The sequence below is a fragment of the Akanthomyces muscarius genome, chromosome 4 (assembly GCF_028009165.1).
Source record: "Akanthomyces muscarius strain Ve6 chromosome 4, whole genome shotgun sequence".
Lineage (NCBI taxonomy): Eukaryota > Fungi > Ascomycota > Sordariomycetes > Hypocreales > Cordycipitaceae > Akanthomyces > Akanthomyces muscarius.
This window is the reverse complement of record NC_079244.1, coordinates 3836771-3850384: the sequence shown is the minus strand read 5'-3', so window position 1 is coordinate 3850384 and position 13614 is coordinate 3836771. Positions and strand designations below refer to the sequence as shown.

The 13614-nt window shown below is 52.2% G+C and overlaps 7 protein-coding genes across 7 annotated transcripts; 6 read left to right on the top strand and 1 right to left on the bottom strand.

Moving 5' to 3' along the window:
- Positions 1 to 457: 457 nt before the first annotated feature.
- LMH87_011991 (uncharacterized protein) lies at positions 458 to 1518 on the top strand (the record flags this gene model as incomplete). Its single annotated transcript, XM_056201220.1, has 3 exons — positions 458 to 579; positions 644 to 861; positions 917 to 1518. 3 exons carry the CDS (start codon positions 458 to 460, stop codon positions 1516 to 1518), a joined length of 942 nt encoding a protein of 313 aa, XP_056052994.1.
- A 374-nt stretch (positions 1519 to 1892) lies between these two features.
- On the top strand, positions 1893 to 3764 carry LMH87_011990 (uncharacterized protein; the record flags this gene model as incomplete). The annotated part of the gene is made up of 5 exons (XM_056201219.1): positions 1893 to 1984; positions 2202 to 2245; positions 2303 to 2376; positions 2450 to 3199; positions 3255 to 3764. The coding sequence occupies 5 exons, from the start codon at positions 1893 to 1895 to the stop codon at positions 3762 to 3764; spliced, it is 1470 nt and encodes a 489-aa protein (XP_056052993.1).
- Positions 3765 to 5888: 2124 nt separating this feature from the next.
- LMH87_011989 (uncharacterized protein) lies at positions 5889 to 8153 on the top strand (the record flags this gene model as incomplete). Its single annotated transcript, XM_056201218.1, has 2 exons — positions 5889 to 7779; positions 7834 to 8153. 2 exons carry the CDS (start codon positions 5889 to 5891, stop codon positions 8151 to 8153), a joined length of 2211 nt encoding a protein of 736 aa, XP_056052992.1.
- A 290-nt stretch (positions 8154 to 8443) lies between these two features.
- Positions 8444 to 8972, top strand: LMH87_011988 (uncharacterized protein; the record flags this gene model as incomplete). The annotated part of the gene is made up of 2 exons (XM_056201216.1): positions 8444 to 8552; positions 8713 to 8972. 2 exons carry the CDS (start codon positions 8444 to 8446, stop codon positions 8970 to 8972), a joined length of 369 nt encoding a protein of 122 aa, XP_056052991.1.
- A 354-nt stretch (positions 8973 to 9326) lies between these two features.
- On the top strand, positions 9327 to 9725 carry LMH87_011987 (uncharacterized protein; the record flags this gene model as incomplete). The annotated part of the gene is made up of 2 exons (XM_056201215.1): positions 9327 to 9333; positions 9400 to 9725. The coding sequence occupies 2 exons, from the start codon at positions 9327 to 9329 to the stop codon at positions 9723 to 9725; spliced, it is 333 nt and encodes a 110-aa protein (XP_056052990.1).
- Positions 9726 to 9787: 62 nt separating this feature from the next.
- Positions 9788 to 10378, top strand: LMH87_011986 (uncharacterized protein; the record flags this gene model as incomplete). The annotated part of the gene is made up of 1 exon (XM_056201214.1): positions 9788 to 10378. One exon carries the CDS (start codon positions 9788 to 9790, stop codon positions 10376 to 10378), a length of 591 nt encoding a protein of 196 aa, XP_056052989.1.
- Positions 10379 to 10789: 411 nt separating this feature from the next.
- Positions 10790 to 13003, bottom strand: LMH87_011985 (uncharacterized protein; the record flags this gene model as incomplete). The annotated part of the gene is made up of 1 exon (XM_056201213.1): positions 10790 to 13003. One exon carries the CDS (start codon positions 13001 to 13003, stop codon positions 10790 to 10792), a length of 2214 nt encoding a protein of 737 aa, XP_056052988.1.
- Positions 13004 to 13614: the final 611 nt, after the last annotated feature.

The window sequence follows — 13614 nt, the reverse complement described above, 5'->3', positions numbered from 1 at the left end:
TTTGATGCGTTTGACGATTGCTGCTACGCCTTACGTAGCTAAAATGAAAGTTCTAATGATGAAATACATCCGATTGGACCTGACTGTGGAACTACTAACTTGTCACATTTGATCTCACATACTGCTTTTTTTCTGTGATCAACGGCTCTCGAACCGCATTCCCTCCAGACCGCCCCATGAGGCCTGACACATGCATTTGCAGCATTGGAGGGGGGTGAGAAGGTGGGTACTGTCGACTAGCATTTTCTGGCAGTAGGCCAGCAAGTTTAAGTACTGCGTACTTGCTAGTTGAAACTGTTCCTAGTTCTGCGCTACGATAAGAATTTCTTATCGGCCGGAGAAAGTCTTGCTCCGCCCAAAATTTTGGCAGTTAGCCTACAAACCATTCTTGATCGAAGCACTCTGCTCCAGAGACGATATCTTCGCCAGTACTCGTTGCGACAGCGCACAAAATATAATGGCTGCCGTTTACAAGTCACTCTCCAAGAGCAGCGCTCAGAAGCAAGATGCCCCTTCTTCTGGCCCCAGAAAAAATAAGCAGCGTGTCTTAATCCTGTCGTCTCGCGGCGTCACATACAGGTAATTTTTTCCTGCCCATTCGAGTAGCTTTTCGCGCGGGACGCTCGCTTACAGAAGTAAACAGACATCGCCACTTGCTAAACGATATTGCCTCGATGCTTCCTCACGGCCGGAAGGATGCCAAATTCGACTCCAAATCCCGCCTGAACGAGCTCAATGAACTCGCCGAGCTGTACAACTGCAACAATGTCCTGTTCTTCGAGGCCCGCAAGGGACAGGATCTGTACGTCTGGCTGAGCAAGGTTCCTAATGGACCTACTGTCAAGTTTCACCTGCAAAATTGTGAGTGGCATTGTGTCGTGATACGATTGTCAGAACACTAATGGGCTGAATGCAGTGCATACCATGGAAGAGTTGCACTTCACTGGCAACTGCTTGAAGGGCTCGCGGCCTCTTCTCTCGTTCGATGCCGCCTTCGACTCGGAGCCGCACCTCAAGATTATCAAAGAACTGTTCTTCCACACGTTCGGCGTTCCTGAGGGCGCGAGAAAATCCAAGCCTTTTATCGACCATGTCATGGGATTCAGCGTTGTCGATGGTAAGATCTGGATCCGTAACTACCAGATTAGTGAGACTGAGGGATCACTCCTCGATGGCGACGGCGACGAAAAGGACGCCAAGAAAAAGAGTAAGAGGGCCGCCAAGACCAGCAGCAACCTCGAGATCAACCTCGTCGAGATTGGACCCCGATTCGTCCTCACCCCCATCGTCATACAAGAGGGTTCCTTTGGCGGACCCATCATCTACGAGAACAAGCAGTTTGTCTCGCCCAACCAAGTCCGCGCCGACCTGCGCCGGTCCAAGGCTAGCCGCCACAACGCCAGAGCTGAGCAGACGGTCGGCAGATTGTCGCGAAAGGCGGATCTCGGTCTGCGAACAAACGGAAGCAAGCAGAAAATACCTGGTGACGAGTTGGACAAGAGAAAGTTGTTTGCATAGAACACTTTGTGTTTTCATTTACGGCGTTGGCGTTCTGCGATGCTTTTGTCCGAAAATAAGAAAATGTAGATTATAGAATGAACTAGCTAGTTTTGCAAAATCGTAAAATGACTGTTGTCTCACTTGATTATCAGTAACTACCTAATTTTGCTACTGTTGCAACTCTTGCTTTTGTGCCGGTAAAAAGCCGGTACCTACACGTACTTACATAGGACCTACGGGCCTACCAGTAGGTACCTGTGCGCGTACATACATGCTTCCATCAGTACGCGTGCGCGGCCACCCAAGCTTTCCACCTTCACCATCCAGCATCTCACCTGCAAGACCAGCAGAGTGCATTCCGCATCATGCATCATCCAACACCGCCGGCAGCAATGCCCGCTTCCCAATTACAAACCAAAACCAGCGCAATGGCGCACAATACCTCACGCTCTATGTATAGCCCCAACGCCGGGGTGTCTAGACTGTAAGTTCACGCTGCCGCCGTCTCCTGTCGTCCATTTCGCGTAAGTGGAAGACGGGGACCATAGGGAGTTGGACTCTACTCCTGGACAGATTCGTACTTTTTTCTTCAAATCTTACACGGGGCATTTGCCTTTTTTTTTCTGCCAGTCCAAAGCAGCGCCCTTTGGACCTTGTAAAGGCGGCGCTCCCCCTTTCCTGACGGTTGGCTCATAGCTCAGCCTACCTTCAAAGTCGCGCCGAACTCAGAAATTGGGCTTGCTCGGTAACATTTTCATAAAAATGGCACGCGAATTTACCATAGCTAATGATGATAAAACAGACTACCCTGTCCTCTACCCAGATACTGAATTCCCGTATATCGACTCTCCTGCTTCGATTCACGTCCCGGTGCTAGTTAGCACACAGCCGCTGCTACGACATATTTGTTCACGACGCAGTCATGACATTGGGGGCTAAATCGCTAAAGGGTCTTGCCGCCTGTCCCGTCGAGATCTTGCTGGACATTTCCTCGCATTTAGATATTGATTCCATCTTCAATTTCTCCCTTGCTTGCAAAATCCTGAATGGCGTTTTCAACAAGAATAAAATAATGATCCTTTTGGAGGTCTTATCGAAAGAATTTAGCCCGTTCGACGAGCTCCTTCAAGTTTACACGGCAGTGGCTGAGGATATAAAAGGCCGCACTTATTACCAACCTCGCATGGTCGTATTTAAGCGCTTCCCTGGCGACACCGGTTACACGATCGGACCCCAGCCTGGCCACATCCATCACGGCGCTAACTACTCGGCGGCGAGTAGACCGGGCATTTCAACTGTTCGCAAAGCCGCAGGTGTGGCTAGTAGTGGCGTTGCAGTGTTGGCAGAGGATGACTTGAGGCCTATTTTGCGCATGTGCCGGCTGGTTCGCCAATGGGAGCAATTGTTTCCGCAGATGCGATGGTTCCATCACCCAGAGGACTGCAGGGCCCTGAATGAACAAGAATTGCCCAGACTTCGGCGCGCTTTTTATCGATGGTGGCTCTATGGCACCTACTTCCATGGTGAATGGACGCGCCCCCAAGCTGGTCACCCCATGCCTTTTGTGCTCGATGTGAGGACAAGCCAGATGCGCCGCCACTCGACAGCAGAGCTAATGGAGCTACTTGATCTGCACGAGACTATGAAAGATGTTATTCTGCACTACATCTGCCCCCGGTTGGACCCTACGTATCAGTTGGTGAGTATAGCGCTTGAAACATTTAGACGCAGCTGACTAACGAAATAACGCTTAGTCGTACGATCCTCTGCCGCTAATGGAGCAAGTGAGCAGAGAACATTCCCTCAACGCCATGTGGAATGATCAGAGCAAATGGGCACGAATCGTCAAGACATACGCCAAGCTGGGTCCTGAAGAGCTGATGCACTACTTTGAGAATATCTACAGCTACACGCGAAAGCGCCTCATTACCGAGATTCGTCTTCAGCGTCCGACCTTCAATCTCGATCAAGAGTCGCTTCAGGGCGTTATTCGATGCGTACTTGAGGAGCGGCAGCTTGTGGATGATCTGCCCATTGTTCCAGAGGACTGCGAAGGGGGCATCTTGGACTTTCGCGGTGAGAGGGACCTGCAACGAATCAAGTACGGGCGGGATGGAAGGGCGGACGGCACGCTTCCGCCTGGCGTGCCACCAGTGCGCCAGCTTTCGCGGTACTCTCCGCGTGGAGATGATGGCGAATATTTGGAGGAGGAAATGCATAGCGTGTTTGATGTACATGGATACACTGCCATGCTGCAAGCGTAGACGTTTTCGGGTGCAGATGTGCTTTCTCGAACTCGATTCTGTCAATATCGAGGCCATCCCGTTCTGGCTCCTGCAGTCTAATACTCACGCACTCAATTGGCTATTTGAGCAACAACTCATGATGAATGACGATGTACACGCATGACCACCGTGTTACGTAACGTACCTAGGCCTTCACTTTGAGTAAAGGAATCTATGAGCGCCTTTGCGTCACCTAAACGCGAGTTTCCCTCGTCCATGGACGAAGGATTTCGTATTACCTTCAATCCCCACTCGAGCTTTGAGGAAAGCGAGAAGTAATATGGTGGGCTTTTGCTGATGAAGACCAATGGACTCGCACTTGCTGTCTCTGCCCAAGGCATTGAGACGCTCGATTTTACTTGCTAATCGTCAATGTTGATTTTTTTGTGGAAAAACACTGTACATTTGGACACGAAATCGGGGCGATTTCCATGTTGCCGAGGCCTTCAAGGCTTTTTATATCACAAGCTTGTTTACCGCCTTCCAGATGGACGAGACAGCTCTTGTACTCTTTCGCCACTTGCCATATCTGGTGATGGTGCCAGCTACCGTTTCTTGCGTTCGAACTTGGACTTGTATGACTCCTCTCGTTTTTCATTTAGTTGCCTCTCAGCTTCAAGCTCGACACTCTTCCTGATTCGCCGGAATTGATTTTTTGGCAGTTCGCTACTTCAGTGACTTGTCAAATTGGCCTTTCCGTGGCTGCGATCAGCAGATGGTGTGTTTCTTTCTGGGCAGTAAATAGGAAACGATACTGAATCGAAGTCCTCAATAGTTGGTGAATACTTGCATGGAATGACAGCTTGCTGCGACTCCTGAAACGCTTCCTTTCCGAGCTTCATGTTCTGCGCGAAAATTTGTAGTAAAAGGCCACCACGATTGTCTGGCCATCTTCAGCTATCCCGCCCGGGCATTTGTCTTGTCCGCCGCAATCTTTCGCCTGATACGGAGGCCGGTAATGAAGTATTTGCGCACAAGTACAATTCGGCGCTGTACTAGCGGCTTACGGATAAAAAAGACCAGGAAAATATTCGCGCCTACGCGGCGATCACTTCTGTGTTGTCGTCGAAGATGTGTTCACTCCCCTCTTCCCCTCCCAAATCATCCTTAGTTTGGCAACAGCTTTTCAATCTCGACAGGGAAAGATCCTTTAATTTCTCAAGGAGGTGCGCCGCAACCCTACGCCGATCGATATGGGCATTTACGCTAATAAAATAAGCTCGATCTATTGACTTCGCATCAGCCCGAAATGGGGGGTCTTCCGCGTTCTCGATTTCTGTCAGTTTAAAAAGCAATCGATATCAATGTAGGAGTTACCTAGTTGGTGCACAAGATCAGAGTGAGCGTCCCCACTCCCGTAACAGCACCGTGGTCTCAGCACAAGCAACCACAGTAACTGGGCCAGTCAGTGGCCACTATAAACTCCTCCACGCCAAGTCGGTCACCAGCCCTCCAATTGCACCCCATCCCTTGTGTTACGCCTTACCCTGAGCGTTTGCGCCGTGAGCCACAGCGGCCTTGCGGAATCGTCACTGTTGCCATCACCCTTGGTAAAACCCCAGATTGCGGCTCTCTTAGTCCTTCATTCACCTTTCTAATTGGCAGCGCCCCGGTTGTGACGGCCGTCGCTGGGCACCGCCCTGCGTCCTCTCACACAGGTATGATTTGCAGCCTGAACACCCTCTGCTCCCCGACGCGAACCACGGTCAACACGTACATATACATTGTATTTCTGTGAAGAACACTTGCGCAATCCCTGCCTTTGCTCCTGAGTCTGTGTCTGTGGAACTGGGCGATGCGCTGCTGCTGCGACTGCTTCGTTGCGAAAACGAGCCCCAGCAAACTTTGTTGCTCGTACCACGGCCAAAACCTCCGGCTTCAGTTGCAACCGCTATTGTTGCCTGCACTCAGTTCTATCATGTCCTTGCAGGATACTATTTTCTTGCATTTGTAGAATCTATTGCTGACATTCGTTTTAGATATCAGGGGCAGTTGACTTGAATGAGCCTGCTTGCGAGGCGCAATACCGTACCTTATTCGCTTTCCGGACCCGCATAATTCGTCTTCCATCATATCTCTACCTCTCCTGAAAGACTTTCAGTTATGGAGCAAAGGGATGTTAAGATGGAGGGCGATGACCATCCCATGGCGGAAGCCGAGCCCATGAATGGCTCTGGTAGCACCCGAGCCGACGGCGACGGCAGCCCGTTCAACTCCGTCGACTATGGATCGGAGAGCGAGCCTGACGAAATTTCTGTCGCTCTTCAGCTGCTTCATCGCCGTGGTCTACTCCCTACGGGATGCTGCTACGATGACCGTATGAAATTACACATGAATGCAGACTTTAGCCCAAATACACACCACCCGGAAGACCCGAGGCGCATTCATGAGATCTTCAAAGCTTTTAAGAAAATGGGCCTGGTCTATACTGGTCCACAAACTGAGCTGCCCCGGATCATCAAGGAGTCCCCTACCAAATATATGTGGAGGATTCCCGCGCGACCAGCGCGAAGAGACGAAATCTGCCTGGCCCATTCCGCCGAGCACTTGACATGGGTCGAAAGCATCGACAAGCTAAGCTCCGCTGAACTCCGTGCACTCACCAGGCAGTTTGATCAAGGGCGCGAGTCACTGTATGTGGGTAGCATGTCTTACCCTGCAGCCTTACTCTCTGCTGGCGGCGCTATTGACACGTGCAAAAACGTCGTCGAAGGCCAAGTCAAGAACGCTTTTGCAGTAATTAGGCCACCGGGTCATCATGCAGAATACGACCAGGCCATGGGGTTCTGTTTCTTTAACAATGTGCCTGTGGCTGTGCGTGTCTGTCAACAAGATTATCCTGACATCTGCCGTAAAGTTCTGATCCTGGATTGGGATGTGCATCACGGCAATGGGGTTCAGAATATTTTCTACAACGATCCTAATGTTCTATACATCTCCATCCACGTGTATCAAAACGGTTCCTTCTATCCTGGAAAGTCGCCGGACCCCAGCGTTCCTGACGGCGGAGTAGAGAACTGCGGTATTGGACCAGGTCTTGGAAAGAATATCAATATCGGGTGGCACGATCAGGGCATGGGGGACGGAGAATACATGGCAGCCTTTGAAAAGATTGTCATACCCATCGCGAAGGAGTTTGATCCTGACCTGGTTGTCATTTCGGCTGGTTTTGACGCTGCCGATGGAGACGAACTCGGTGGCTGCTTCGTCACGCCACCATGCTACGCCCACATGACCCATATGCTAATGTCTCTGGCCGATGGCAAGGTTGCTGTCTGCCTTGAGGGCGGTTATAACTTGCAAGCCATTTCCAACTCGGCCGTGGCCGTTGCACGAACTTTGATGGGCGAGCCGCCGCCTCGCATGAAGGTTCCAAAGATTAACAAGGAAGCGGCGCGAACTTTAGCCAAAGTCCAGGCGTACCAAGCTCCATATTGGGAATGCATGCGCCTAGGAGTCGTCAATGTCCCGGAAACGCAGACACTCAATGGAAACCGTCTTCATGATGTCATTCGGAGTGCGCAGCAGCAGGCTCTGCAGGCCAAACATAACATGGTACCGCTCTACGTGCAGCGCGATCGAATTTCCAAGTCCTTTGAAAACCAAGTACTGGTCACTCCAAACCTTCAGGATGCCAAACGGTCATTAGTAATCATCCACGATCCGCCGCAGCTGCTGGCCCAGCCTGACGTTATTGATGGATCTTTGGACAGCCACAACTCTTGGGTGGTAGATGGTGTTATACAATATATCGATTGGGCCGTTGACCGGAAGTTTGCGGTTATGGACATCAACGTTCCAGCCTACGTGTCGCAGGACGAGGATATGGAGGCTTTTATTCCGGGCTTCAAAGAGCGGGCGCTTCAGGAGCAGATGCAGTCTTTAATGTGCTATCTGTGGGACAACTTTCTCCAACTCAGCGATGCGGAGGAAATCTTCTTAATGGGGGTTGGAAACGCATACCTTGGTGTCAAGATGCTTCTCATTAACAGAGGTACAGTACTTTGATTCTTGTGAGATGCAGCATTCGTGACTAACTCGTTTCCAGACTGCAAAGCTAGAATATCCGGCATCGTCAATTTTGTTACGGGCAGCTTGCGCCCCATCAAGTCTGACATTGATACAGAGCTCTCATCCTGGTACAAAGACAATTCCCGCGTCTATGTTGCCGGCGATCACGCCTGCTGGTCGGACTATGACCTGACGCGCAAGGTGCAGAAACGGCGCTTTGGCACAGTCGTCCGCAGCGAAATGATTGGCCTGAATAAGATGATGCGCGCACATGCTGAAGAAACACATGAATGGATCATGGAACGTGTCACTGATACCCGTGGAGAGACGACTGAGGATGAGAAGTCTCCGCAATAAATTCAAAGGGCTTGGTTTGGTCCGCCACGTATTGGTTTGCTGGTTTGGGGAGAAATCGCTCTTTTTTTGCTCTCTCGCTTTCTTCTACTGCATTTAGTTCTAGACCCAAAGTGTCTTTTAAGAGTATAGATTTCGGCTTGGTTTAATCAGTTCATGTTATGAATTACGCTGCTCACCAGATCTTGTATGTCTGCCGCTGATAAAGTTCTTGGCGACGTACTGTGTGCGACACAGTGTACAGGTGAGCGCCGCACAGTCCAACGACATCTCTGTCTACCTAACTACTATGAATGCGCGACGCTCCACTGTTGATGAGTCTGCTACCTCCTGTTTTTATCCGTCCGCCACGCAACTCGCCGATAACTCCAAAATGGACCGAGACAGGGATCGCGGTCGAAGGTAAGCAATCCAACTGCTTCCCGCCTCATTTTCAGCCGTTCTCTTCGAGAATATCGCGTGGCAGTTTTCGAACCATCGGCGTCAAGCTGGCCGAACGGACGGAATTTAACATGCCTTGCACTGCAGCCCTTGAACTTGACTGACTGAGGAATGACAATAGGTTCGACGACGGTGAAGTTGTTCGATACGGTGCAGGCGAATCATGGCGTCCTACACCCCGCGACAGATCGCCCAGGCGGCCCAGAAGCCCGGCCCGCTCTCGCGAACGAGGCCCTCCTAGGAGCCCACGGCTGCGCAGCCCTCCTCCGCGCCCACGCAGCCCGGGTATGGGTAGTGGCGCCGGTGCTGGAAGCGGACCGGGTGGTTCTGATAGCTATGTGCCGGGAAGATATGTTCCGCGCCGCAGATCCAGGAGTATAGGGTTTAGGCGCGAGCGCTCTAGAGATCGCGTTAGCGCAGACAGCCCCAGACGACGAGAAAGAACGCGCTCACCTCTGTCGGCATTAGCACCACGGTCACCTTTGCCAACCCGCTCGCCGATGCGCAGGTCGCCTATACACAGATCGCCACCACCTGGTAGAAGATCGCCGCTTCCACTTCGAAGTCCCGCAAGAAGAGCTTCCCCGATTCGAGACATGAGATTTGACAGAGAAAGGCCCCAAAGATCGCCCAGACGAGACTGGGGTAGAGACCGGCCTAGAGATATGGACAGAGATAGAGAATGGGATCGCGATAGAGTTCGTGACAACAGAGAGCGAGACCTGGAACGTCGGGATGATAGGTGGGTTCTGATGCCGATGCGCTGTGAGGCGCAACACGGGGGACTGCTTGCTAATAGTATCACTAGAAGACGCTCGCGCTCGCCCTTTGGCAGAAGTGGAATGGACCGAACTTCAGGAAAGACGACGCCCTCGGGCTTTCGACCAAGATCGCGGTCTCCAGGACGACGAGACGACCGGTATCAATCGTATCGACGGCCATCCCCCCCAAGAGACTCCGGCATCTCCTCCGCTATTCCTTCACAGCCAGCTTCTGGCAGAGCATCACCTATTGCCCGTATTCGCTCTCCATACACATCTCGCGACCACTCCCCACGCTATTTCGACGGACCAGGAAGAGATGGCGCGGCTGGTATCAAATCACCACCGCGAGGTCCTGCCGCGCTTCGTATAATGCCCAGCGGCTCAAGATCAGGAGGCGGCCAACTAGGTTCTCCGTCCTCACGATCGAGCGGCATGCCCGACACAGCCAGCCCTACTAATGCGCCGTCCGGTCCACGTGGTTATGTCCAGTCAGGCCGTGGCGGGTTTCAATCACGCGGCAGTCGTGGAGGCTGGTCGCAGGCACCGTCGCGGGCAGGTCCTTCACCGGGACCGTCCACCCCGATAGGCTCGTCAGGGATCCCAACCGGCCCGCGCAGCCAGTCCATCAGCGGCCAGGGTGGTGCCTCAACACCGACGCAAGGTCGACCGTTCAATCCGCCGACAGGCCCCGCTGCCCAGCATGGCAGCGGTCCGCGGCAGACGCTGGCGCAGAGCCTCATGTCTACAATGCCGCCGCTTATCCCGGGCGGTAAGCTGGATCCGAGCATGCTGCCGATGGTGCTCGGTGTCTTGCGAGACGTGGAGCCGCACTACCGCAAGCTGCGCGACGAGGAAGAAAAGATCCGCGAGGAGCTGCGTGCCAAGCAGGAACGCCTGCGTAAGAGTTTGTCCCTATGGGGTCGTCTGGAGAGGGATGCGGCCGCGTGGGAGCTGCGCAGCGACCTGAGCGAAAAGAGCATGAAGAATCTCGCGGGTGAGGGCATGGGCGGTGCAGCGTTTTAGTAAGCGCCGAGAAAGATGCACTGCAACATGGAACTTGTATACTATGTTTCCGTACGGATAAACCAAGGTGAAAGGCGTTCGTAGAAGCGATGGACGACGGGTTTTTCTTTTTTTTTTGCTGAGCTCATATTAAAAATTAACTCCGCAACAATAATTGTAAAGTTTTCACAAGAACTTCTTTTTCCTATTCATAATGAGCATCATTTCATACAAAATCTCCTTTGTGTCGTCCACATAATTCTTTTCTTGGCTGCCTCACTTCGTATATTCGCCCGCTTCGCCCTCGCGTAGAGCATCAAGATTCATGATCATCTCTCATGTTCTGACACATTCATGAATTCTTATCTACTTGGCCAAATTTCGCCGCGGTGCGGGGTAAATAAAAAGCACTTGATATGGCTATACGAGTGCTTAGAATTGCAGGACGGGATCATCAGATTCGTAGTCACCCTCCCACTCGTCGTCGTCGGGGCCATGACTGTCTGTCTGGAAGTCCTCCATGCCATACTGCAGCTCGCGCACCTTTTGGTTGTCAAATACTATGTTGACAGTTTTGCACAAGCCATGTACTGGCATGGGCCTATCCGATGAGGTCGCGTCACTGCCAGCGCTACTGGCATTGTCCTCAGAGCTTTTCGAGTCGGAGAGCTCGTCTTCGTCGCTATCCGGATCCCTGTAGGACTTGTCTCTTCTGGAACGCCCATGATCACGCAGTGACGACTTGCGTTTCTCACTGGTAGCACTCTCGAGTTCAACAATTCTTGTACTGCGACGAGATGGTGACGTAGGCGGTACACTGCCCTGATTTGAAGACTGATGGGCTGGCGTCTTGGTATCTTGCCCCAGTGTCTTAGGCCGAAGCGTTCTGAAGTTTTGCGGTGGCTCGGGGGATCTTCGCAAAAAGACTTTTTCCATCTTGGCACGCCAAGTAGTGCGCATTGTGGCGCGAGACTGCCATGGGATATCGAGCATAGTCCTAACAGAGAGGTAGCGTAGGTTCGACAGGTTGTGTACATTGTCAATAAGAGTCTGAAGGAACATCTCCGCCGTCTCGACAGACCAGTCACGGATGTATTCGAGGTTGATGACGCGGATGCTAGGTGGCCAGCGGGGCACTTGGTCAGGCAACAACGCTTGGTCATACATAGGATCTGAGTCATTGCTTGATTCGTGAATCTTGTAGTATGAAAGGTTCATGTCTAGCTCGCGCAGTTTAGGGCATGTATCGGCGAGATCAGTGAGGAAGCCCAAGTCTAACGACTGGTTATGATGGAGACTGAGAATGCGCATCTCACCACCCTTGTCCCGTAGGAACGCTGCGAGCTCAAAAGAGCGAATCTCCCAGCAATTGATGAGCTCAAGATGAAGCAAACCTCTCGGTAGAAGAGTAAGCATGTGATCGTTCATGACAGTCGACGACTCAAATACAAGATGCGATAGCGCTGGCAGTTTGGTGAGAGATGCCGCAATGGCTTCAATGTTGGCATTGTCTTCGTTGAGAAATTGTGCCGCCTCATCATCATTTCTCGGCTCCCGCTTGCGTAGAGAAGGTGTCTGAAAATTTGTAAAGCTCACGCGTGTAAGAGTTGCGAAAGATGGCAGCTGGTGTATGCGGCCAATGTCTTTTAGCCCTTCCACATAGCCCCCGACCAGGCGCCCGCTCCATTCCCAGCTTTTTAGCTGTGTATGGTACGGCTTTAGCGTAGCTTCGCGCACATTGTTTGCTCCCGGCAGGAGTGCTTGGAAAATCTCTGCGGAATAATGCCACCGAATACTTCGTTCAAGCTCTCTATACGGAGGCTGGTCATATGGTGTACATATGATAAGCTCTCGGAGACGAGGAAGCGGCTGAATCAGCTGATACATGATGGAGGCAGGCACAACATGTATGTCCAGGTGCAAGGTTTCGATTTTAGATCGATAATTGAATTTCGTTTCGGCGACAGGCTGCTCCAGCAAACTTGCCAGTTTCTTGGCTTTTGCTGCATGCCGAATCGTCGGGCAGCGATAGAGCGTGTCGAGAGCCGGCTCAGCGAAGAAGTGGCAGCTGGTAACAACTTGGAGCAGCCAATTAGTAGCAATGTTGCCTGTGGTGCCGTCGGAAGCTGCATAATAGAAGATGTCCAACCAACATTCGACAGGGATCCTCGGGTCTTTCCAATCCGGGATAATATCCGAGTATATGATGGGTTCTCGTTCTTCTTTGGGCGACTGTCGGAACCGCTTCGAGCGGCTGGAATGCGCTGGGCTGGTGTCTCTGCGCTTACGTTTGGGTGGTGTTTTGCTACCTTTCCTACTCCCCGGGGATATTTTTCTTATGCTTCTTTTCTGTTTCTTGGCTCGACTCCTCCTGCGCTGCGCTGGAAGTAGCTTTATTGTTCGGACGGGGATGCGAGGGGCTTTGGCAGTCTCGTCTGCGCCAAAGACAAAATCATTGCCATCTGCGTCCAGCTCAGAGTATTCTGGACTTTCCGCATCGGTCACGCTATCTTCTGAAGACGGTTCGGAGCTCGTGGGGAGATCTGTGAGCTGTGTAATACGGCTCTTGGATGTGCGCGACGGGTTCTGGCGTGGTGCGGAGGCGTTTTCTGCGGACGGACGGGACGAATTGCGTGTGCGAGCCATGGTTCCGAAATCGCTTAGGACGTACGCAACAGAAGGGTAGGCAAAAAATTGCGCGATGCCTTTTATCGGTTGAGGACACGGAGGCTTCGGTATAGAGGATGCACATGAGACTGGTGTAATTTTTTACGAAGCTCTACCAGCGACCACAAAATGGACAGCTTCAGAGCATCTATTGTTGCAAAGTCTGACAAAAACAATTGGAGGGCAGGTAGTTTATGAGCCAAAGAAGCGAGATGCTCCGCTCATTTGCAAGATGGAGCTGCCAACAGTAAGTCGTGGTCGTCGGCGCATCAAGGGTTAAGCTGGAAGCAGCGATGTTGTCGGTGATGCAACGCAGAAGGCCACAGCGGGGCAGCGGCATCGAGAAATGGGAATCTCGCGGCAGCCTTGCGTTAGCGGGGGCACGGCAGCGTGCCACAGGTACCTGTAGGTACCCAAGTATGCGGCAGGAACTGGCTGGGGGCTGGCGGCCAGGCAGGGTTTCCCAGGCTTCATGATGCGCCACAGGGGGTTCTACAGGTGATGTGGTGCCACTCGCTGGCCATGCTTGAGGGAGAGGGGCGCTATTCCGGGCCCCTCAAGTCACTGTGCACGCTGTGTGAGAAGAGTCA